Genomic DNA, 24,852 nt, shown 5'->3' on the forward strand with positions numbered 1-24,852 from the left:
ATTTTGTACAGCTCCTCAGAGCTCCTTTTTACTTGCTGGATAGGATGTGGCTTGGTTCATGAATGTCGTGTAAAGCCAACTAGATCTTCAAATTTACTCAGCTGAATTGGTTTCTAACACTTTAACCTCTCTGGGCTTGTTTTCTCATCACCAACAATTGTCCTGTCAGCTTCACAGTCACTGAGAGACCAAACGAGATAACAGATGCAAATGCTCTTTGAAAAGCATAAAAGCAGTACGTGTAAGTGAGCTACCACTCTTACTCTCAAAGTCTTATTAATTAACTTGGATATAAGAAATGGCTGAGTGAGCATAAGGAGGCCGGACTTTCTTCTTCCTAGTAGGTTTTTCATAGCCTCTGCTTCAGGATAAATAAAAAATTTTGTCCCCCCACCCCGCCCGGGCTTCATTACAGGTCCCACCTGCTTTTCTGAGTGTGAGCAAAAGGACAGCTTCCCTGAACCAGAGGAAAGCAGGGTATTTTCTTTAGAGACGTGCCTTGCAGGTGGAGTCCCATCCACATTTATTCAGCTCCAAGCTCGCACAGAAGCAGGAGGTACACAGCGGAGTGGAGCGGATCCACTGACAGCAGTCCATCAACTGATAGTGGTAACAGGCTTCCTGTTGAAACAGCGGGAGTTACCGCCCACCTGCAGGACTGCACCAGCCGCAGACAGGCAGGAGGGGGCAGAGGCGGCCCCAGCTGGGCCCTGGGGCCCCACGCCAGGTAACATACCTTCAGAGTCCTCGACTGGGAAGGTAGCCCTTCTATCATTCCCCTTCCAGAGAGCCCAGGAGAAAGATCATTCTCTACTATTATAGGAAATAGCCCCCAAATCCAGACTTCGGACTAGGAGATTTAGCCACTATTAAGACTCTTAAGAAGCTGCGGCGCCCTCCAGCGGAGAATTGGCGGCGGAACCGCAAACGGGCGCCGCAACGTGCCGGACACCTTAAAATCCTCCTTAAGAAACTCCCAATCACTGGCCCCGCCTCCTCACGGAGTCCCGCCCCCGGCGCGACCTCCTTCTGTGGCACCGATTGGTTGGCTCTTGTGCGTGAAGACGTTGCGTCGCGGGGCGGGGCAGAGGAGCGTTGTCCGTAAGGCCTCAGCCGTGTGTCCTCGGCAGCCACCCCCGCTGCTGTGTATATCCGCCCCTCTCCTCCCTTTCGAGGGTACTGGCGACAGCCGGGCCCTGGGGTGGCAGCGCAGCCACCAAACGTCTCCGCCGAGTTGTCTTTGCTAGTTGGCGGCTCTTTTCGGCTGGGTCCGGATCGGGGATTGGAAAATGGCGCCGGCGCCCCAAGGCGTCCGGGAGGAGCCGCGGCTGGATCGTCGGTCCAGTTCACTTTCCCGGCTTCTTTTCCTCGCCCAGGCTGCTCTCCTCTTGCTGCCGGCTGCTCGGGCGGGCCTGTGCCCCGCGCCCTGCTCCTGCCGCATCCCTCTGCTGGACTGCAGTCGCAGGAAACTACCAGCGCCGAGCTGGAGGGCGCTGTCGAGCCCGCTGCCCCCCGACGCTGCCAGCTTGTGAGTCGAGTTGCCGGGAGGGGGTCCAGAAGAAAGGGAGCTCCCGCTCCCAGGGCTCGCTTGGTCGGAGGTCGCGGTCGGGAGCCTAAGTTCTGAAGGGATATGCCGTTACAATGTTGCGAACTTTTTTGGGGGGTAGGGTGGGAGCCTGAACAACCTGGAGGTAAGTAAGGTTCCGGAGGCTCGTGTGACAAGCAGGGTTAAGGCTCTGCAGGCTGGGGAGTTTGTGACTCCGGGGCAAGGGAGGAGTTGGGACGGGGATCTTGTTAACGCCTCACTGGACCTGGGCACCGTCCTTGACTCTGGATGGCTGGAGATCCTCGCCCACTTTGGGCTGCCTCATCCAGATGTAACTCAACCTGAATGCTCCGCAGGTACGTGATGTTATAACCACAGTCGCCAGTGACACAAGAACGGTCCTTTTGTCTCTGGTTCGCGTTTTGGCACGTTGGGTGCTGTAGTTTCGATACTTGAACGACAGGGTTGAGACAGCATGTGTTAGTAGTAGATCTAGTACTAATCCGAGGAACTACCTTTATAAGTGGCATTCTTAAAAAAAAAAATCTAACTCAGGATTCACTGTAAAGAAAGGAGGGAGTATTCTTTCCCAGATCATGTGTTGCTTTAATTGTTTTCGGTGCATTTCCTTGTGCGAAGAACCTAAAAATCAGTTCTCTTTGTTTATGTGTGAGAAGCAAGTACAGTGATTGGAGGAATTCTTCTGGAGACTGTACTGCTGAATGCTCATCTTGACAGGCCTGTGTTAGTGTCACCTGGAGAGCTCCTTAGTCTGAGTCAGCCTGGTGGCAGTAGGAGCAACAGTAGGCGTTAAATGCTGCAATTATGGGGTTTCTTAACCACTAACAGTTATTCCTCTGTTGCTAACTGAGCATCGCATTTATTAATTGACAGACTTCTAATAGAGTCTTCTCTAAGAAGAGTGTCACAAAAAAGAATAGTTTGAGGTGCCATTAAAGTACGAGAGGCTGCTTGGATTTTCCACAAGTGGAAATTCTCTCTGCCGCAGAGGTTAAGGTATTTAAACGTTTACAAGTAGGTTAAGATAGATGGGAAAGAAAGCAACTTCAGAAGTTCTTTGAGAAAATTAAGGTAACTTAAATAACCAAATGTCATAGCATAGATCGGCACTAAAAATGTTTTCTGTTGTTTTATGGTAGTGATACCTGTAGCTAACTCTGTTTTTGCTGACCCAGATTAAATATAAAAATTGGTATCAGTGATCAACGTGGTCTGTATTGAACTTAGCACAAAATCTTTGTAATGCAGCAAGTGCCTTTTTCTAAGAAATTCTTGGAACAGCTTCCTGATTATGATGGAATGAATCTGATGCAGGTTTAAAACCAACACTGTTTAGCTGTGTTCGAGGTAAATGTGGCTTGCTTTTTAAAGATCCTCTATTGGTAGGTTAACAGTAATTAGGAATAGTTTTATGTAAGATAAAATTATTTTGTGTCTGCATTTGATGTAATCTAGACAGATTTCCTAAAGCCAAATGACATCCCCAAATTCTAAATGTCTTATAATGAAATTGACATTTTCAGTTGAAGTAAAATGCCTTGGAGAGTAATTCTGTTGTAGAAATGTAATTGGATGGAAGTCTTACATTAGCAGAAGTTTTAGAATAATAAAACATTGCATTTTTATAAACTGAGAAATGTAACATTCTTCAGTCATTGCCTTCAGCTATAAAACCACCAAGTACACATGGGTTTTTAAATGTAAATTTGAATGTTTAAAGCAGATGTCATGCTCTGAATACATTAGGGATTCAAACTCAAATGCTGAACCTTGTGGCCATCATCAAAAAGATTATAGATGAAATCCGTTAATCTTGGTTTTTGAAATATGTATGTATGTATTATCTGTATTGAATTCCTGGTACAGAGCTCCTGAAACCTTTGTAATTTCCTAAGTGATAAGAGCACTAGGAGCATTTTGTGTTCTAACATTCAGTCCTTGATTCTTGACACAGAAGCTCCTAAATCCCTTGGTATTTCCTGGGTGATGGGAGTGTGTTTTGATCTAAAGAGGAGACTCTCGATAGGCTCTTGAAGAGCTTCAGGATGGGAGTCCCTCACCAGAAAGACCAAGCCATTGTTAGAAGCTTGGAACTTTCAGCCCTATCCCTATTCTCCTGGAAGGGGAGGGACTAGAGATTGAGTTAATAATTGATCATACCTATATGATTACCTTCCAAAAAATCCCAAGAGTATGGACTTGAAGAGTTTCTAGGGTGAATATACCTTCACCCTGAGAGTGGCACACCTCAACTTTACTGGGACAGAAACTCTAGCAGCAGACCTTTCCAGATCTCACCCTGTGTATCTCTTTGCCTGGTTCTTTATCTCTGTTCTCTACCATATCCTTATGTAATAAGCCAGTAAACATAAGTAAGTGTTTTGCTGAGTTCTGTGAGCTGTTCTAGGAAGTGATTGAATCCAGTGAGGGGTTCCTGTGGACCTCCAGTTTTTAGCCAAGTCAGAAGTTGTAGGTAATATGGGGACCCACCACTTGTGATTAGTGTCTGAAGTCGGGGGCAGACTTGTGAGGCCGAGATCTTCTGTTATGAGGTCTGCTGTAACTCTAGTAGTGTTAGAATTGAATGGAATTGTAACTGGTGTTGGAGAATTGGTTGGTGTGGGAGGAAAACCCTCACGTGTCTGATATCAGCAGTATTATGCGTGGAGTAAAAGGAAGTAACAGGTGACAAAGACTCTTTGCTTGGGCAGACTTTAGTTAGACTTCTGAACTTTTCTGGGCCATATGTATATATCTTTGTAAAATTTAGTTATAGCAAGAAGCTTGCTAAGTCAGTTTAGCAAGAAGTGCCCCCGCTCAGTATCTGATTGGGTTCCTCCTCCTAGAACATCCAGAAAGTGATGTCTTATTGTTCTTGCTTGCTTTTAGCAAGAATCCTTTAGGCTGTTTAGTCAGTGCTTACCCCCTGCCCCCCAAGTTTCCTCTCAATAATTTTCCATTCATTGACCTCACTTCTGCTTTGCTATAAAGTCTGTCTTGCCCATGCATTATTCGGAATTGAGCCCCATCTCTTTCCTCCACTACAAAATTTCATAGCTTCACCACCTCCCAAAGTCTTCCTTACCATGCTTTAACAAGTATAATTTTTTTCCTTTTACCAGTTATGATCTCTCAACTTGGATAGGATCAGATTCATCATTGGACCCCCAGACCTCTCACCCAGGACCCTAAGTGCATACCTTTGAAAACTTTATCTTCATTCCTGACTGATTGATCGGGGATCCATTGGTGAGTCTGACTCCTGAACCATTGCTCCGGACAAATGTCCGTGGAAGCTGGTAAGGACAGATTTTGATTCTTAAGAGTCTGAGTATACTCCAGAAGATGAGATAGAGTCTCAGATAAACACAAGTTGGGTTGGAGTCCCATGTTTTTCTGTAAGAAGCTCAGTCAGAATGCCAGGCAAACAGCTGTTTGTAAGAAGCTGGGTTAGAGTCCTAGGCTTCTTTCTTTGAAAGCTACTTACCAGACTGGAAATCTCTTCTTCTTGACTCTTTTTTTTTTGAGTGGGGATTATTTTCTGACTCTCTGGATTGTAAATCTGTTTGTATTTTTCCCCCTGTCTCCTTGTACTTGAAGTTTAGATTCCTGGCTCTCTATAATACCTCTTTGAGTTTTCTGTGTTGGATCCTGCTTTTCCATAGGATTTTTTCAGTTGACTCAAAATACCCATCTTGAACCCCTGCTAACTATGTTTGCTGCCAGCTGTGTCTGCATCCATTCGTGTTGGCATGCTTTTGCTGAGAATAATGGAGAATTTCATTGCCTTCTTTGAGAAACTTGAGATCTCCCCAATCTGGCTCCTTGAAGAGCTCTTCCTTCCCATTGCTGCTTTTCTTCCTCCTTCCTCTTACTGCCTTAAAACTTCCAGTTCCATTGAATCTTTTCTTATGTCCCTCTCCAAATTCTTTTCTTCTCTCTACCTCCGCCAGGCCTTTTTCCACGACAGTCTTTATAGTCCCTTGAATTTTATAGCCCCCTGCCCTCCATTAGGGGGTATTAGGGGACTTAGGGACCCCCATAAGCAACTACTTGACCTGAAAAGGAGAAGGCTAATTGGAAACAGACTGGATGTTTTGGCCAGTCGGATGGGCTTTGGAGATACGCAGGTAGTTGGCTAGATGTCTCCTTGGTCACTCACTTAAAATTTGGTCCACAACTTCCATAAAATGACATTATCAGGACAAGGGGAAGTCTTGAAGATGGTCTTTATATAATTGGTAAACCAACACATTAACTTGGCCCGACATTTCCTAGAAACACAATTTAAAAAAAAAAAAAAAAAAAAAAAAAGAATATTTATTTATTTATTTATTTGAGAGAGAGCATGCACATGAGTGTGCATGTGCCTACAGGCAGGGAAAGAAGAGTCAGAGGAAGAGGGAGAAGCAGACTCCCTGCTGAGTAGGGAGCCTGACTCAGGGTTGGATCCCAGGACCCCAAGATCATGACCTGAGGTGAAGGCAATGCTTAACATACTGAGCCACCCAGGCACCCCTAGAAACAGTTTGTATAAAAATAGAAAAGTGGAGAAAAGACAAGAACAAATTATTTTGTATAAACCAGTGAATTTGTATTACTATATTTTACTAACTTAAGACTGAAATTTTAGAATGAAAACAGTAGCTGTGTGTGTGTGTGTGTGTATGTATGTTGTAAAAGTGTGATGTTTTTCTACCTCTGGATAATATTATCAAATTAATTTATAAAAACCCTTAAAGGAATTTAATTCAAGCTGCCTTAGAGGTAAGTGAGCACTTACATAAATTAAATATTTCTGAAACTCCCAGAAATAGAGAAACTAACCCAGTGTTTTGTCTTGCCCTCCATCCTCCCTTTTTTTTTTTTTTTAAAGATTTCATTTGTTTGAGAGGGAGTGCAGCTTGTACATGAGCTGGTAGGAGGGAGAGGGAGAAGCAGACTCCCTGCTGATCAGGGAGCCCGTTGTAGGGCTCTGTCTCAGGACCCCAAGATCATGACCCGAGCTGAAGGAAGATAAGTGACTGAGCCACCCAGGCACTCCAAAACTAATCCAGTATTTTAAGTTTACATTTGTAAATAAAGCTATTTTGAAAATTGATGGTAAAATAAGTCTTTAAAGTCAGCATTAAATATAATGTGAACATCTAATTTTTCTTCTACCTAAGCTTATTAGTCAAGCTTATATAATCTCTACTAGACTTTAAGATTATAAAACTATAAATCCAAATTAAGACTAAAACATAAAATAAAAATGAATTGCTTGATGTATGTCAAGCACTATAGTTAAAAAAAAAAAGACAGTGGGGAGACCATGTATTTAATCTTTGTGATGCTTGCTTATCATATATAAAATATATATGATATATAAAAATATATATAAATATATATTTATTATATTTATATATTAATATATAACAATATATAATAATTATAATTATATAATTATAATCTATAATATTATATATTATATTTATATTTATATATTAGTTATATACATAAAAATATATAACTAAAAATAGTTAATGGGAGTGGGGCATCTGGGTGGCTCTCTCAGTTGGGTATCTGCCTTCAGCTCAGGTTATGATCTCGGAGTCCTGGATTTAGGCCCCACGTCAGGCTCCCGGCTTGGTGGGGAGTCTGCTTCTCCCTCTGCCTCTCCCCCTGCTCTTGCTCTCTCTCCCTCTCTCTCTCTCTCTCTCAAATAAATAAAATTTAAAAAATAGTTAATAGGGTGGGTGCCTGGGAGGCTCAGTTGGTTAAGCCTTTGGCTCAGGTCATGATCCCAGCATCCTGGGATAGAGTCCCACATCACCCTGCTTCTCCTTCTCCCACTCCCCGCTGCTTGTGCTGTCTCTCTCTGTCAAATAAATAAATAAAATAGAAATAAATAAATAGTTAATGGGGAAATAACTTGAGATGATGGGTGGCTTAGTTTGGTGTTAATAATCTGCCTAAAATAGGGGGCACCTGAGTGGCTCAGTGGGTTAAGCTGCTGCCTTCGGCTCAGGTCATGATCTCAGGGTCCTGGGATCGAGCCCCGCATTGGGCTCTCTGCTTAGCAGGGAGCCTGCTTCCCTCTCTCTCTCTCTGCCTGCCTCTCCATCTACTTGTGATTTCTCTCTGTCAAATAAAGAAATAAAATCTTAAAAAAAAAAAATAATCTGCCTAAAATAAAAAAGTAGACCATTTTTTTAAAGTTTTTCTATCTTTTTTTTTTTTTTAAGAGAGAGCAAGCACAAGGGTGTGTGCATGTATGTGTGTGGGCAGGGGCAAAGAGAAAGGGAGAGAAAGAATCTTATGTAGACTCCACACCAGTGCAGAGCCTGTTTTGAGGCTTGATCTCATGGCCTTGAGATTGTGACCAGAGCTGAAATCACAAGTCAGATGCCTAACCAAGTGAGCCACCCAGGCACCCCAAATGTAGGTCATTTCTAAGCAGAGTAAACTGCTGAAACATTCGCTACTGAATCTCAGTTTGGGTTTTTGTATTTTTGGTGTCTTTTTTTTTTTTTAAAGATTTTATTTATTTATTTGAGACAGAAATCACAAGTAGACAGAGAGGCAGGCAGAGAGAGAGAGGGGAAGCAGGCTCCCCGCTGAGCAGAGAGCCCGATGCGGGGCTCGATCCCACGACCCTGGGATCATGACCTGAGCTCTGAAGGCAGAGGCTTTAACCCACTGAGCCACCCAGGCGCCCCTTGGTGTCTTGTTTTTATGTGGTATAGAAAATCTAAAGATACTTGAATCTCTTAGTAAACATGTCATTTACCACATTGAAAAATAATTTTGTGAGGAATTATATGTCTCTAGAAATTGTGAAATTGCATATTCGTAAGTGTACTAATCTACAGAATGCTGATATATGACAGAAGGCAATTGTCTATGTTTAGTATTCTCTGTAAAAGAAAGTTTATTAATGCTTTTAAAAATTGTAGGGGCAGGGGCACCTGGGTGGCTCAGTGGGTTAAAGCCTCTGCTTTCGGCTCAGGTCATGATCCCAGGGTCCTGGGTTCAAGCCCCGCATCGGGCTCTCTGCTCAGTAGGCAGCCTGCTTCCCCTCCTCTCTCTCTGCCTGCCTCTCTGCCTACTTGTGATCTCTGTCAAATAAATAAATAAAAATCTTAAAAAAAAAAAATTGTAGGGGCACCTGGGTGGCTCAGTCGTTAAGCGTCTGCCTTCGGCTCAGGTCATGATCCCAAGGTCCTGGGATTGAGTCCCCTCTCGGGCTCCCTGCTTTGCAGGAAGCCTGCTCCTCCCTCTCTCACTCCCCCTGCTTGTGTTTCCTCTCTGACTCTTTCTCTCTCTGTCAAATAAAAATCTTTAAAAAAAAAATTGTAATCAGTATATGTAGGTAGAACTATTAGAAACCGTAAAAATAATATGAAACAATTTGGGGCACCTGGGTGGCTATGGTTAAGCCTCTGCCTTCAGCTCAGGTCATGATCTCAGGGTCCTGGGCTTGAGCCCCTCATCGGGCTCTCTGCTCAGCGGAGAGCCTGCTTCCTCCCTCTCTCTGCCTACTTGTGATCTCTCTCTCTGTCAAATAAATAAATTAAAAAAAAATAACATGAAACCATTTTATATGCAGAGTGTGTAAGGCATGAAGGATGTGTTTTTTTGCAGGGAAAAAAATAATTTTCTAAGGCAGACTGACAGGTTGTTCCAAATGGGAAATAATAAAAAATACAAGACGAAAACTGAATGGATATTAGAAAAATGGTTATAGATGTGCAGAACAGTAATTATATGTGTGGTCAGGTTGCTAAGATTTAGTGATTTATTTATAAGTTAAAAAAAATTTAACTTTAATATCAAAATGCACCTGATGCAGAACTAGAGAGGTACAGTTTTCTTGGATTATTTCTCTGCTTTTATTAAGAAATTGTAAAAAGATTTTCCTTTACCTTTTATGTAATTTGCCTAGGAAACAAAGATTTTGTGTGTAATTAAAATAATTTCCTGTGCTTTTTGTGTTCATCAGTTCTTTGATCATTTCTTTTTTAAAAAGATTCATTTTATTTATTTATTTTTAATTTTATTTATTTATTTGACAGACAGAAATTACAAGTAGGCAGAGAGGCAGGCTGAGAGAGAGGGGGAGGGAGGCTCCCTGCTGAGCAGAGAGCCTGATGCAGGGCTCCATCCCAGGACCCTGAGATCATGACCTGAGTTAAAGGCAGAGGCTTAACACACTGAGCCACCCCGGTGCCCCAAGATTAATTTATTTTAGAGAGAGCGCTTGTGCAGTGTGTGGGGTTGGGTGTTGCAGAGGAGAGGGAGAGGGAAAAGGATTGAAGTAGATTCTCTGCTGAGTGAGGAGCCTGACTACTGGGCTCAATTTCATGACCCTGAAATCAGGAGTCCAGCAAAAATCTTGAGTTGGGCATTTATCCGACTGAGCCATACAGGTACCCCAAGTCTTTTATTACTTTAAAGAATTGAGTCTTTTCAATATTACAAAAGCTAAGATTTTTTTTCAACCATGTAATTTTCTGTATTTGCCTTTGAAATCTTTTGCCACCTTTTTTAAATGAGTAGGTATTGTTTCACAGTGACCTGTTAAGTCAATTGTTTATTTTTTAAAAAGATTTTATTTATTTGAGAGATAATGAGCATGAGCAGGGGGAGTGGCAGAGAGAGATGGAGGAGATTCCCTGCTGAGTGCAGAACCCTTCACAGGGCTCAAACCTAGGACGTGGAGATGATGACCTGAGCTGAAATCAAACACTTAACAGACTGAGCCACCCAAGTGCCCCTTACTTAATCAGGCATTTAAACCATTTGACATTTTTGACAACTTCCCCAAATAAAATTCTAAATGGATTTTTTTTTTTTTAAGTAGGCTTTACTCCCAGTATGGAGCCCAGTGCAGGGCTTGAACTCATGACCCAGAGATCAAGACCTGAGCTGAGATCAAGAGTTGGGTGCTTAACTGACTGAGCCACCCAGGGACCCCTACATGGAATTTTTTGACCTCACACTAACTTTATTTTAATATTATAATTTTTTCAGAGGGCCTCTGAAAAAATGTCAAAGGATTTGTCGCTCACCCTGTAAAAGAGACATTTAAACTAATTAGGTTTATTTGCTATGTTAGATTACATGGGACGCATTGTCAAGTAAGAAATGATGACAAACCTTCTTAGGTTATTTGTGTATGGATATATGTTACTAATTTTGGTATTCCCAGAAATGTTTGAAGTTTATAGTTGTTGTCTAGTATGTTAAAGTATTATATGATACAAGAATAACTTTTTTTGCTTATCAAATGAACTCTGATCAGAATTTTAACCATGGCTGTTATAAGTCTTTTTCATTCATAGACAAGTTGTTTTACTTTCATTCTTCTCTGAGACCAGTTACAATCAGCTACAGGCAAGAATACTCCATAATGGTGTCAGTTGAATAATTTTTTTAAAAAAGATTTATTTATTTATTTGAGAGCATGAGCAGGTGGGAGGGCAGACGGAGAGGAAGGAGCAGACTCCTCACTGAGCAAGGAGCCCAAAACAGGGCTTGATCCTAGGACTCCAGGATCATGACCTGAGTTGATGGCAGATGTTTAACTGACTGAGCCACCCAGGCATCCCTCAGTTGAATAATTTTAAGGCAATGCATTGGGCTGAGTAAGAATTTCCAGAACTAATGAAGAAGCTGATGGATTCATAAAACTGCTAACCCAAGATCGAAGAGAATAAGAATTAATTACATGGGACCAAATGAACTGAAGAAGATGGTTATATTTTTTTAATGCCTCTTTGTTTGAAACAGTGCTCCTTCTTTAATGTTTTCCAGATTTAAAGAAAGCCCCCCCTTTTTTCTCTTAAACTGTAGCTTACAACAATCTGATTATACCTTTGTGAACAAAGATGAAACAGTTACTTTTTCTACCTCTCTGATCCCTCCAGAATTTGGAAACTCTTAGTGCATATTCTTGTTTTCAGGATACTGTGGTTATTTGTGTAAGTTGAAGAAGAATCTGTTCTTGTAACAGGATACAATTGGAAACATTGGTTTTATTATCAGGGCTTCAACTGTAATGTTATAGTTGAGAGTGACATGCATAAAATCTGGTTTAAAGGGAGTAAGATCGCCCTTATGAAGCTATTGCTCTTGGAAAAACTGGCCTGCTATCTGTCCTACAGGGTTCCCAGCGTTATAGGTGAGTAAGGAGTGTTACTTCCTGGCAGGCCCAGAAATCTCAGGCTATCTTGGGGATCCCAAGGAAAGAGGAATTGTCTCAGGCTTTAGATATGAGAAGACAAAGTTTGGTAGCTAATTCCTGGATTGGCTACATAATCGCAGAGGCTTTTAAAAGTTTGTTTATTTATTTATTTATAAAAATATTTTATTTATTTATTATTTGACAGAAATCACAAGTAGAGAGAGAGAGGGGGGGGGAAGCCGGCTCCCTGCTGAGCAGAGAGCCTGATACAGGACCCTGAGATCATGACCTGAGTGGAAGGCAGAGGCTTAAGCCCACTGAGCCACCCAGGTGCCCCTAGGCTTTTAAAGTTTAATCTGATATTTCTGTATGAAAAGGTCCAGTAAAAGCAAACTCAAAAAATGACTGGATGGGCAGTCACTATTCTTGCTGCACCTATGTAAATAATCGGACAAATCTAATGAGGTCAGAATTCTTTGGTTGGGTTTTTTTTTTGCTTTTTTTTTTTAAGACAAAAACTAAAAACTTTATTTTAACTGAAATGTCACAGAAACAACTTAGACAACTTGACAGACTTAAATATCCCAGGCTTTAAGTGAGATCAGAATTCTTTCGTTGAAAGGTTCACTATAGAGAGAAATTTTTTTGTTTCAGTGCAGATCTGTAGTGCACCCTTGTGGAGTCTGTCTTGCATGTTTTGCCAGTCCTTACCAGATACTCAACTCTGGTTTCCTCCAGAGTTGTTTATAATTTTTCAAACTAATGTTTATGGTTTTAATTTTTCAGTTAATTTGAAAATTTAATTTTCAGTTTTTCAAACTAATGTTTGTAGTTTTTCAAACTAATGGCTCTAAGTTTTCAAACTAATGTTTGTAGTTTTTTCTCCCACCCTTCTGCTTGACATCACCGAAAATTAAAACTGCTCTTTTCCTGAAACCCTGCAAGCTAAAGCTGGATGACTTGATACAAAATTAAAAAAAAAAAAAAAAAAACAAACACACCAAAAAAACCAAATCACCACATATCATATATATGGGCAACCCTTGTGCCTCCTGCTTTATGGACGAGAGGTTCACCAGAACACCCAGTGCCATCACCGGAGGCATTCAGACTACAAACCAGGAAAATTCTTCAGATGGCTACTGCCACCCTCATTCCACCATTTAAAGATGCTTCGAGCTCTACTCTGGAATTTCAGCTGGCACTCCTCTGGACTCAGAAACTAGGTTTCTAATCTAACTATTAATTTTTGTTTTCTTGTATTTTCATAGAAGCTCCCCTCATTAAATGCCTGTGCATCATCAAGCTGATATCCTTTTTAATACTAGCATCATCAAGCTGATATCCTTTAATACTAAGTCCCAACAGAAGCTTTCCCTGGTCCTTAATGGACAAAAGGCGACTGAAAAAGAGAATAGACTTAATTGTTCAGAGGAGGGATGAATGCCTCTTTCCTTGGACAAGAATAGGACAGACAGATTCTTTGGTTGACCAAATTTTAGGCTCCTGAATCATCTTCTGGGCTCCTCCTTCTAGGTCCTTGTAAAAGCAGTTTTAACAAGAGCCCTGCTAAGTCAGTTAAGCAAGAAGCCTTCACTGTAGGATCACACCCTTGGTATCTGATCATACCCTTTGATGTCTGATTGGTTTTCTTACCTTCCAGCATTCTTCAGGTGCTGTCTGGTTACCCAGGCCTGTCTTCAGCAAGAATCTGCTTATATTTGGTTAGCCAGAACCCACCTTATCCCTGTTTTTTCCTTTTAGTGATTTTCCATGCACTGATTTTGGCTGACCACCCTGCTCCTTGGCTATAAATTCCCACCTGCCCATGCAGTATTTGGAGTTGAGACCACTCTCCCCTTCATTGCAAAAATGTCACCACAGTGGTTCCTATACCTGAAGAGAAAACCTGTACCACCTTGAATAAAGTTTTCTCATGAGGTTTTAACAGGTGTCATTGAATATTTTTTCCTTTTAACACAGGTGTCACAGAAGTGAGATTTACTAGAGTGGCCCTGGCTTATAGAAACATGGTTTGGGAAGAGAGGGTAGAGGATGGGGAATGTGGAGCCATTGATCCTGGGAGACATGTGTTCACCTCTGGTATGGAGCAGTAGCTGTCCTGTTCTCAGTTACTGAATATAAAAGTTACAAGTGGAGTTTAGAGATGGATCCAGTTTCCAGCACTTTGGTTCACTAGATATATGTAAGGAAATGGAAACTAATAAGGAAAAGGTGAAATGTTAAGTCCTTTGGCTATTGTTATGTGTGATAGTTAAAATTAAAAGAGACTTCTGGGTCTGATTTTGATCAAACTTCACTCAGTCAGTTTTGACTACTAGCCCCAAAGTTGCCTCCCTCAAGGGGAAAATTATGCAAAGGCAACAAAAAGTTACCTCTAGAACCTCTGGTCACCAAGAAGACTATTGGTGTAAGGGGGAGGGCAAAAGCGAGAAACTACTGAAACCAGGGAATATTGTGTGAAGGAGTTGTTTTCATTTTGTGGATCAGTAGTAGCAGTTTTCTGAAGAACCTTTATTAAAATGGGTTTGGAGAGTAACTTAGGAGAAGTATCTCGTTTTAAGTGCTGTAGTGTGGGAGACTATGTTTGGGTTGGTGCAGGATGCATGGCTCACTATGGAGCAATCACAGATAGCTGTCTGTGGTCCAGACCCAAAGCAGGTTATTCCCGAGGGAACAGCCAGCCTCGTGGTCTGGATAAAAGCCACTCTAAGGTCTCTTTACCTTGATAATGGGGACTGCCCACCTGGCCCTGTAATGCCAAGTGGAACACCACCCTCAATGGAGCAGATGGTATGCTTCATATATAAGCTCAGTGGGATTATGTTTATGATAATTGGGATATTCATCTGCTGAGTATGTGTGTTACTCTATTGATAGTAAATGCTATGGTTAAGGGGAGCTCTTTTGCATGAACACCCCATATAACCTTAAGTGCTGCAAAACCTAGGGACAATAGGGGAAGCCTTACATATTTGCTGTCTCAGCTTCCCCTCCCACGTTTTTTTTTTTTTTTTTTTAAAGATTTTATTTATTTATTTGACAGAGAAATTACAAGTACACTGAGAGGCAGGCAGAGAGAGAGAGAGAAGGAAGCAGGCTCCCTGCCGAGCAGAGAGCCCGATGCGGGACTCGATCCCAGGACCCTGAGATCATGACCCGAGCCGAAGGCAGCGGCTCAACCCACCACCAAGCCACCCAGGCGCCCCCCCCCCCCCAGGTTTTATAGCCCTTAATAAAAGTATCAGGTTAATTAGCAAGAGAACAAGGAAAGGCAAAGGAAAGAATCAAGGGACTAGTTTTAGCAAGATGGAAATTTTTATTTTACTCATTTATTTATTTTTAAAGATTTTATTATTTGACAGAGAGAGACTCACAGAGCAGAAGCAATGGGAGAGGGAGAAGCAGGCTTCCCGCTGAGCAGGGAGCCTGATGTGGGCTCCATCCCAGGACCCTGGGATCATGACCTGATTGGAAGGCAAATGTTTAACCGACTGAGCCACCCAGGCACCCCAATGTGGAAAATATTAAATAATTTTAAGAAATCAGGTGAATAAAGCATATATCATTTGGAGCAAGACAAAGGAAAAAGAAAGGGAAGAACCACAGGATTCAAGTGAGGAGAATGGAAAGCTTTAGATGGTTATTAAGAAGTGGGATGAATTAGGGATGCCTGGGTGGCCCAGTTGGTTAAGCGTTTTCCTTTGGGTCAGGTCATGGCCCTGGGGTCCTGGGATCCAGTCCCGCATTGGGCTCCTTGCTCAGTGGGGAGCCTGTTTCTCCCTCTGGCTTCTGTTTTCCCTGCTTGTGTGTGCTCTGTCTCTGATAAATAAATAAAATCTCTAAAAAAAAAAATTGGATGAATAAGATAGATATTGATGGGGTTAAGACAAAGATTTTAGTACAACACTACTTAAGGTTGGGCAGTCCACAGAGACCTTTATCTGCACCCCCCACCCCCATAAAGGGCCTCAAATAAGTATATTCTATTTATCCCAGTTTGGAGAAATTAAAAAAATCTAAAGGCAGAGATTACAGTGAGTAATGTGACTAGTAATTGCTTGGGGCATTGGGTAGATAAATTAAGTGAGCTAAAAAAATATTTTCTTTTTTTAAAATTTTATTTATTTATTTGACAGAGATCACAAGTAGGCAGAGAGGCAGGCAGAGAGAGATGGAAGCAGGCTCCCCACTGAGCAGAGAGCCCGATGCGGGACTTGATCCCAGGATGCTGAGATCATGACCTGAGCCAAAGGCAGCGGCTTAACTCACTGAACCACCCAGGTGCCCCAGTGAGCTAAAAATTGATGAAGGGCCAGGGTCCCTTGGCTTCATCCCTGGGAAGACCCAAAGCCTTTTGCACAAGAGTGGGTAAAATAATCAGGAGGTGGAGAAGGAAAGTTCCCAGGATTCCTTCATATGGGAGTCTCTTGCGCTGTGGTATTTGCACTCGAATACCAGAACCCATTGATAAAGCCCTATTGCAGTTGAAGGAACAGAAACATAGAAGGGTTGATAGGATTTTGAAAGTTGGAATGTTTAAACAAGGCTGTATGTAAAGAAGTGTCTCCTTTACCTGAATGTTTTATGGGAATGAATTGTGTCTAGCTTGGGAATCAGATTTCCTAGTATTGTAGAACCAAGATGTGTTCGTAAGTTTCAGCTGGAGGCTATAGTTAGGAATATAAGGTGAAAGTTTTTGAGAGAATGGGTGTATTCGAACAAGTTTTTACCTGATTGTATTTAGGGAGATGGACCTTATATCTGACTGGGGAATATTTCCTTTACCTATTATTGTAAAACCGAAGTCAGGTAAAGCCATCTTTCAACATTAATTGGATACACTAAAGGGGAACCTGTAAGATTGCCCAAGCCCAGACAATGTAGAATAGAAGTCCAGGTGCTTGTATGGACAAAGTTTCTGCGGTAGTCTACGGTAGTAGTGTACCATACAGACTGTGGCTTATGGCAAAAGCCTCTGAGTGCCTCCCAGCAATGACTTTCTGGACTTTGGACTAGAGAATTCCCGCTTGAAGGGCAATTACTGCCTTGCTATTGACCAGTAATTGAAACAGCCACTGTGACTAAAAATCATAAAAATAATCTTGCAAACTGAAATACTCATGACGTTTTGCACAATGTCGGATAACACTTCATTAGGTAGGGCAGTGCCCGGAGAGTTCTGTACCAAAATGGAAATGAGCAGAGGAGATACTCAAGAGCAGGAAGGTTCTTTCCCCCCAGAACGACTAGGGAACTATGTGGAGCTGCTGGATTCTGTTGTCCCTTGGGCAGAGTCCTAGAAACAGTTCATAACTGACCAGTGAGGAGCTCCTTGGTTTGTGGATGGCAGTTCCAAAGTGAACTTCTTGTTTAGAAGGCCACCACTCTGATTGGAGAAGGTGAAGACAAATTAGCTTGGTGGATTGAATTGCATGCTATTTTCCTAGAAGCACGGATGAATTGAACAGTGGTAAAAGCCCCTGTGTTTGGGTTTTTACTGATTCACAGGCAGTGGCCAGTGGCTTGGCCATATGGCTAGGCAGAAGAACAGTGGAAACCTACCTGGCCTACTAGAGAGATGCCCACAGAGAGCACAGCCCTGTGGAAATCGCTGCGGGAATTTGAAGTGTGCGTTAAAGTAGGGCATCTCAGTGCTCATCAGAAGAACCCGTTTTCAGGTTCGTAAGGCAATTGGAGTCAAGCACATACTCCTGTGTGCTTGCTTGAGGTGGCCACCTGGGTGGACAGGAGTGGATAATGGGGCAATGTAAAGATGACTGAATATATACGTAATCCTCCTTACCTTCTGAGGCACAAAATGCCAGTAAGAATTGTTTTATCGGCAGGCAAAATAGAGATTGTAGATGGCTAGGTGGCAGATTCCTGTTAGGAAAGCCCTACATATTGGTGGCAATAAGACTGATGCTGTAATTCTGGTAGGTTACAGATGGGTCCTGACAAGAGTAGACGCTGAGTCTGGACTGGGCTTTGGCTATATGACAGTAGATGCAAATACTCAAATTACTACAGAAGAACTGGAACAGAAGATAATTATAACAATTTGGGTGGCCAACCATAATTTCTTTAGACTGAGGAATATACAGCTCATAGTGTCTAACAAATGGGCAGAGAGATGTCCTCAGAGTACTAGTTTAATAGAGAATTGAACAGGTAATGGAAACATTGGTTGTGTAAAATGGGAGGTAAAGACCTGAGCGTGTGGCTTACCCATATTCATGAGAGTGTATGCTCATTCATTGTGAGGTGGGGCTAAAGGAGTGGCCCCACCAGGCAGAGTCCTCTTTTTTCCCAGTGGATCTGGGGAAGAGGGGATGGCAAAGGGTGCTGGGATGACTGTAGTTCTTTTCAAGAGAGGAGTATCCTCATGTCATGACTGTTCTTTTCCTTCTTCACATCACCTCAACTTTTTTCCTTTGTGTTTGGTACACCAGTCATATGACCAGGGCTGCAGATACAAAGTGCTGAAAACAGGTGATTCCTTAGCAAGAGACTGTATTTTTAAGCTTGGGTTGGAATCCCAAGGGCCTGATGGGATGGGTTGTGCCTTTGCTTCATCTGGCAAAATTGAGGTTAAGAGTGAATGCCACTCCTATTGCTTGGTGGTAAGAGGAGCCTAGTGGTTCTACATCTATATAACCTTTCCCCAACTGAATGGAGTGGACTGAGGGGGAGGTGGTTCCTGCTAGTCTGTTACTGCTGTTTGCAATCTAGATCACAGTAGCCAGACCTGATGTCTCTTCCAAAGTGGAAAGAGTTTGCGTGTTAAGTGGAGAGAAGGAGCAATAGTAGCTGAGGGTAGAGGGATGAATAAATGGGTTGTATAGTGAGGGAAATCCAATGTTAGCACCTCAAAAGGGGCTCAGAGTAAGAGATGATAATCATCTCTTCGTTATCTCAGATGCCTTGCTGAAACTTTGTTTGCTTATACCACTCTTGCTTTTGTGACCTTAAAAAATTTAGAAGCCTGTGAACCTGAGTGGCCTTGGCTGGAAAGCAATTTCATATGAGATGATGATGGACGAGTACAATTATTAATGACTGAATGGGATTCTAATGTGTATCTTTTGAGTTGTGTATCTTTTTGCTTTAAGGGGGTCTGTGGCCAGAGACCAAGGTGGGCTGTGAAATAATATAAAAAGTATATACTGGTCTCTGACCCTGGTTGGTGGCAGAGCTGAAATCCTTGAAACTTCCAAGTGATGAGAGCATTGGAAATATCTTGTGCTCTAATACTTGGTCTTTGACTCCTGACATAGCGCCTGCTACTTAGAGTTACCTTTTGTGCCTGTGATATTTTCACCATACTTCTTTTTTTGTTTTTTAGATTTTTTTTTTTTTTTTAAGATTTTACTTATTTGAGAGAGTGAGACACAGTGAGAGAGGGAACACAAGCAGAGGGAGTAGGAGAGGGAGAAGCAGGCTTCCCCCTGAGCAGGGAGCTGGGTACGGGCCGGATCCTGGGATCATGACCTGAGTGGAAGGCAGATGCTGAACAACTGAGCCACCCAGGTGCCCCAGATTTTTATTTATTTATTAGAGAGAGGGGTGCTTGCGTGGCTCAGTTGGTTGGACATCTGTCTTTGGCTCAGGTTGTGATCTTGGGGTCCTGGGACTGAGCCCCGTTTCAGGCTTTCTTCGTGGCAGGAGGTCTGCTTCTCACTCTTTGTACTTTCAAATGAATAAATAAAATCTTAAAAAAAAAAATAGAGTGAATGAGCATGAGGAAGGTGGGGTTGGGGGGAGAGGTGGCGGTGGAAGGACAAAGGGAGAGGGAGAAGATTTCCTGCTGAGCAGGGAGCTCAATGCCAGGTTTGATCCCAGGACCCTAAGATCACAACCTGAGTTGAAGGCAGATGCCTATGTGACTGAGCCACCCAGGTGCTCCTTACCATACTTCTTATAGAGAAGTGAGATGGGCTGTGGGGGTGAATTGGGGGTAGTCTTCTGGGACTGAGCTCTTAACTTGTAGGGTGTGCTGTAACTCCCATTAATGCCTGAACTGAATTGTGGGACATCCAGTTGGTGGTGGTGAATTGGTTGTGTGTGTGGGAAATCATACATCTGGTGTCAGGAGTGTTGTGTATAGGAATAAAGGTAGAAGAAACGGAATTTTTGCGAGACAGAAACCTGTTTGGATTCTGTCTTTGTGCTTCTGTGTATCAGAAACTCATATTTTATTTGGTTATTCAAAATTTGACTGGATTATCCATGGGTGCTAAGCTCTGTATCACATTATTCTGATACTACACACACACACTACATGCAGGAATTGGAGGCCCACATGTATCAGTCAACTTCTTGATTTATCAAATGACACCATTAGAATCCCTATCCTCCAATTATTTGTTTTCATGGTCATTTCATGACAGGACCAAAAATTAGGAAGTGTATAATTATAGAAATAAAGGCATTCTGTAGATTAAATATATTTAGCTTTATGGAAAACTTGTCATCTTGTCCTTCCTATCTTTGTTTCACTGTGGACTGGTAAAAACTTCATCATGGATCAGTGGGAATCACTGCTATATTTGATTAATTAAATTTCATATGTATTTATTTCTAGTTTCTTATCACTTCTGTTCTCATGATGATAACTTTAAGAGTTGTTTGCATTTGTTCTTTTAGAATAGTTGTGAACAGATGAGTTCTTTAGCTTACGGAGAGGACATTGATTTACACTGGATAACTCTTAAGAAAGTCCAAATTTGTGGGTGACATGAGCTTCAACCTTTTTAGCTGCTGCCCTTGGTCAGTAACATTGGCAGAATGTTTTCACTGTTAGTTAACAGGTGGACTCACCCTTTATCCTTTCAAAGGTCCAGATCTCACTACCAGTGTGATAGCAAGTAAAAATTACATAGCTTTGTCGATACTTTGTATTTCCTTTCTAAAGGGGCAGATAGGGGTTCCTGGGTGGCTCAGTTGGTCAGGTGTCTGCCTTTAGCTCAGGTCATGATCCTGGAGTCCTGGGATCAAGCCCTGGGTCAGGCTTCCTGCTCAGTGGGGAGTCTGCTTCTCCCTCTCCTTCTACTCCCCCTGCTTGTGTGCACTCTCTCTTTCAAATAAATAAAATCTCTTAAAAAGCAGGGGGGGACAGTTGATTTGTAGTGTCCTTCCTTTCTACACTTATAGTGATACTGGCAAGGATTAAAATATGCTTTGGAAAACATTCTTAGGTTTTAGAAAGTGATGCATGTGTTAGGGAAGTTGATTTGAGGGCCCTAAGTTCACTGCAGGTGTATGTATGTTTTTCTGAAAATGAACTCTCAACCTTCCATTGTATGTTGTGAAGAAAACTGTGAGAGGCAGAGACATAACATTGACATAATTTGATACTCTTTAGTTGAATAATCGAGCTGGAAAGTGAAAAGAACTTTGACAAGGTGGTGAACTGTAAATGAGTCCTTTAAAAAACAATATTGATGTGATTTTCTTTCTACTAAGGTCCCTCATTTACTTCATTTATTTATTACTATCATTTATTACTGTCAACCTTTATTTTCTACTTCCTCCATCCGTTGTGTTCGTGTTATTTTCACCATACTTACTACAGAGAAGTAAGATTGACTATATGGAACTGAGCATACAGTGTGTTTAGAAAGCCGGTTCTCTCTAATCAAACCTAGTAGGACTTCCTTCTCTTGGTCTCTAGGCTTCCATATGGTAGAAATCAGAGTAAACTCTTTTTGCTCTGGATAATACTACCCTGTTCCAAGTTGACTTTTCAGAGTAAAACACTGGAAAGATGCTCTACATCTTCATTCCTCTCACCTCTCACAGTCTCTCTACCAATCAGCACCTGCCATGAGACCATCAGCACCAGTGTCATTATACCCTTGATTCTTTTTTTTTTTTTTTTTTAAGATTTTCGTTTTATTTATTTGACAGAGAGATCACTAGTAGTCAGAGAGGCAGGCAGAGAGGCAGGGGAAGCAGGCTCCCTGCTGAGCAGAGAGCCTGATGATGCAGGGCTCCATCCCAGGACCTTGAGATCACGACCTGAGCCAAAGGCAGAGAGGCTTAATCCACTGAGCCACCCAGGTGCCCCAGTGCCCTTGATTCTTATTTATACCAGTCTCCACAAGAATCTCGGGCTTTCAGATTCTCTCTCCCCTCCCAGAGACCATCGGAACTCCTTGGCTCCCTTTTTGTCTTTAGCAGGCATCGTTTTCTGATGTGCTGCATATTCTACTTTGCCTTCTTTTCAGTAGATTTGTAACTACCATGAGGGCATGGATTTTTGTCCATTGCTGTAGACAAACAGTGATCAGCAGTAAGTACTCAAAAATTTGTATTTGTTGAGTGAATGTAGTAAATAAAGTGTATGGTTGTGTCTTCTGAGGACAGAGAGATCAAGACAAGTTCAAAGCGGTCTTTTCTCATTTGCCTCTCTAGTCTTTTATATATTAGATGGTTTCTTTTCAGGGCACCTCATTTTCCATAGTAAACACTGTGAATGAATTAGGGTATTAGCTAATTATTTGTATTTTAAGGTCAAAAAAAATTTTTACAAACAAAAATTCTAAATATAGGCACATTAAATTAAGCTAACTCTGGTTCTCATCTTACACTGTCTGGGATATTTTGTCTGAGTACACCCAGAAACTTTTCCATGCACAAATAATCTTTCATCTATTCTGATCATCTTTGTTCTTATAGGGCTTTGCAGCATCTGTTAGATAGTTACTAAATATTAGTGAATAATCAGTTGCACACACAGTGTCATCATGGCTTACAGCTGTGGTTTGAGGAGTTTTTAATAGCCTGCACAACTTCATTTCAACTTGTACAGCAGCCATCTGTTTCTAGAGTAGGGGTACTTCAAAAGGTGTTTTGTCTTTCACATACTTTATCTTTCTAGGTGCTAGGAGAAACACCAGACCTACTGGTAAACTCCTAAAGTACATTGAGGGGAAAGGGAATAATACTTCATTTTTATCCTGGTCTATCTAGGGAAGTGGTATACAGAAGATGCGATCCCGTCCTTGAAGTCTTATGCAGTCTTCAAACATTAGTTCAGAAGATACCTAAGAAGAAAGCCTACAATGAGGGAGCCTTAAGGAATCTGAACTAATGCCTTATTTGCTACAGATCATACAGGGCTGGTTGTTAACACAGGTCTTCCCTGAATTACCTTGGTATTTTACGTGGAACTCAGCATAAGTTAACAAGTTAAACCTTAGGCACCCTTGAGAGTGCCTGTCTTACCATACTTCACCTAGCACTGATTATTGTTAAAAATTTTGTCTTTGATAATTTGGTAGAAGGAAAGTGTTTTAATTGCTTTTGTTTGAGCAGTCTGTTTGGTTCTCTTAATTAACTTTACCTCTAGGGATTGCCTTGCCCCATTGGCTCTTAATTTTAGATGTTAGAACCACTGGGAAAGAAGAGCAGTAGTGTGCTCTTCAGATCCGGAAGGAGTTTTACCTTCAACCTTTGCCCTTTCTGGTAAGATCTTGCTGGGTGTGGAAACAATAGTTAAGGGATTAGAAAAAACAAGCCTGTAACTGTAAATTAAAGAAGCCTAGGGTCATTAACTTTGCTATGGACTCTTTTACCCAAACCCAAATCCCACTTGTCCCCAGTGAAGTATGTATCCAAGGATTATCAAAGAATCAACTAATATGTCTTGCTGCATTTATCTACAAGTGCATTTTAAAAATCTCATTTTGGGGGCGCCTGGGTGGCTCAGTGGGTTAAAGCCTCTGCTTTCAGCTCAGGTCATGATCCCACCGTCCTGGGTTCAAGGCCTGCATCGGGCTAACTGCTCAGGGGGGAGCCTGCTTCCCCACTTCTCTCTCTGCCTGCCTTTCTGCCTCCTTGTGATCTCTGTCTGTCAAATAAATAAATAAAATCTTTAAAAAAAAATCTCATTTTGGGCTGCCTGGCTGGCTTGGTCAGGAGAATATGCAGCTCTGGATCTCAGAGTTGTAAGGGTGAGTGCCATGTTGGGTGTAGAGATTACTTAAAAATAAAATCTTGAAAAAAAAATCTTATTTCAAAAATCATATATAAATTATGAGAGGGCATATATTCTCATTTTGAAAAAGCAAAACAGAAATGTATTAAATAGAAATAAAAGCATCCATTTCTTCCTTTACTCTTTTATCCCACCCTCCTGTGGTACAAGTAGGAATTAAAAAAAATATATTTCAGTGAGAGAGAGCACATGCAGGCATGCAGCATTATGGGGGGCAGAGGAAGAGGGAGATAGAAACCCAAGCCGACTCCCCACTGAGTGCAGAGCTGGATGTGGTGCTTGGTCTCATGATGCTGAGATCAGACCCCAGCTGAAACCAAGAGTTAGATGCTCAGCTGACATCGCTGCCATCCAAGTGCCCCTGGATTTTTTTTTTTTTTTAAGAGAGAAGAGTCTGTGCCAGGGGAATGGCAAGGAGAGAAGGAGAGAATCCCAAGCAGACTCCGTGTGTTCAATGTGGAGCCCATATGGGGCTCAATCAATCCCATGACTCTGAGATGATGACCTGAGCCAAAATCAAGAATCCAGTGCTCAACCAACTGAGCCACCCAGGTGCCCCAGGAATTTACTTTATAGGAATTTCATCTTGATAGTGAATAGAATTTAGTGGCATCTCGGTGCTGGTGAGACTTTAGTTTAGGGTAATTCTGTAAACTACGAGAGGGAGCATGTAAACTCCAAAAATGTCTGCTTTGTTCATGCCTGCTTAGTGTGTTGCCTGGCAAATGATGGGTGTCAAGTCTTCGTTGATAGGTTTATTGTAGGGCAAGCAAAGGAAAAGAATTGAGAGAATCTTAACATCCTCTGGCCCACAGGCTTTGGTTTATTCGATTTCTGGATGAGTGCAGTGATTCTCAGTGCTCACTGCACAATAAACTGTCACCTGGAGAACTTTTACAGAATACCAATGCTTGGGCTCCACACTCCAGTGATTCTGATTTGATTGGTTTGGGGTGAGACCCCAGCATCAGTATGTTCAAGTCTTCCCTGGTGATGCTGCAACAGTGATGGAGAACCACTGAACCACAGACAGTTGTTGCTTATTGAATGTTAATTGAGATCTGTGTTTTGCTTAATTCTTTGAAAGTCCTT

The 24,852-nt window shown here is 41.9% G+C and overlaps 1 protein-coding gene across 2 annotated transcripts in view; it reads left to right on the forward strand.

The window, feature by feature from the left end:
* Window positions 1–1,018: 1,018 nt before the first annotated feature.
* LRIG2 (leucine rich repeats and immunoglobulin like domains 2) overlaps window positions 1,019–24,852 on the forward strand; it is a 68,639-nt gene continuing 44,805 nt past the window's right edge. The window contains exon 1 of one of the 2 annotated variants that reach the window (XM_059375774.1): window positions 1,019–1,528. In XM_059375774.1, coding sequence (XP_059231757.1) covers window positions 1,290–1,528 — 239 coding nt within the window. In that variant the 5' untranslated portion in view covers window positions 1,019–1,289. The other variant, XM_059375775.1, reaches the window with a different exon arrangement.

The sequence above is a fragment of the Mustela nigripes genome, chromosome 14, assembly GCF_022355385.1.
Source record: "Mustela nigripes isolate SB6536 chromosome 14, MUSNIG.SB6536, whole genome shotgun sequence".
Lineage (NCBI taxonomy): Eukaryota > Metazoa > Chordata > Mammalia > Carnivora > Mustelidae > Mustela > Mustela nigripes.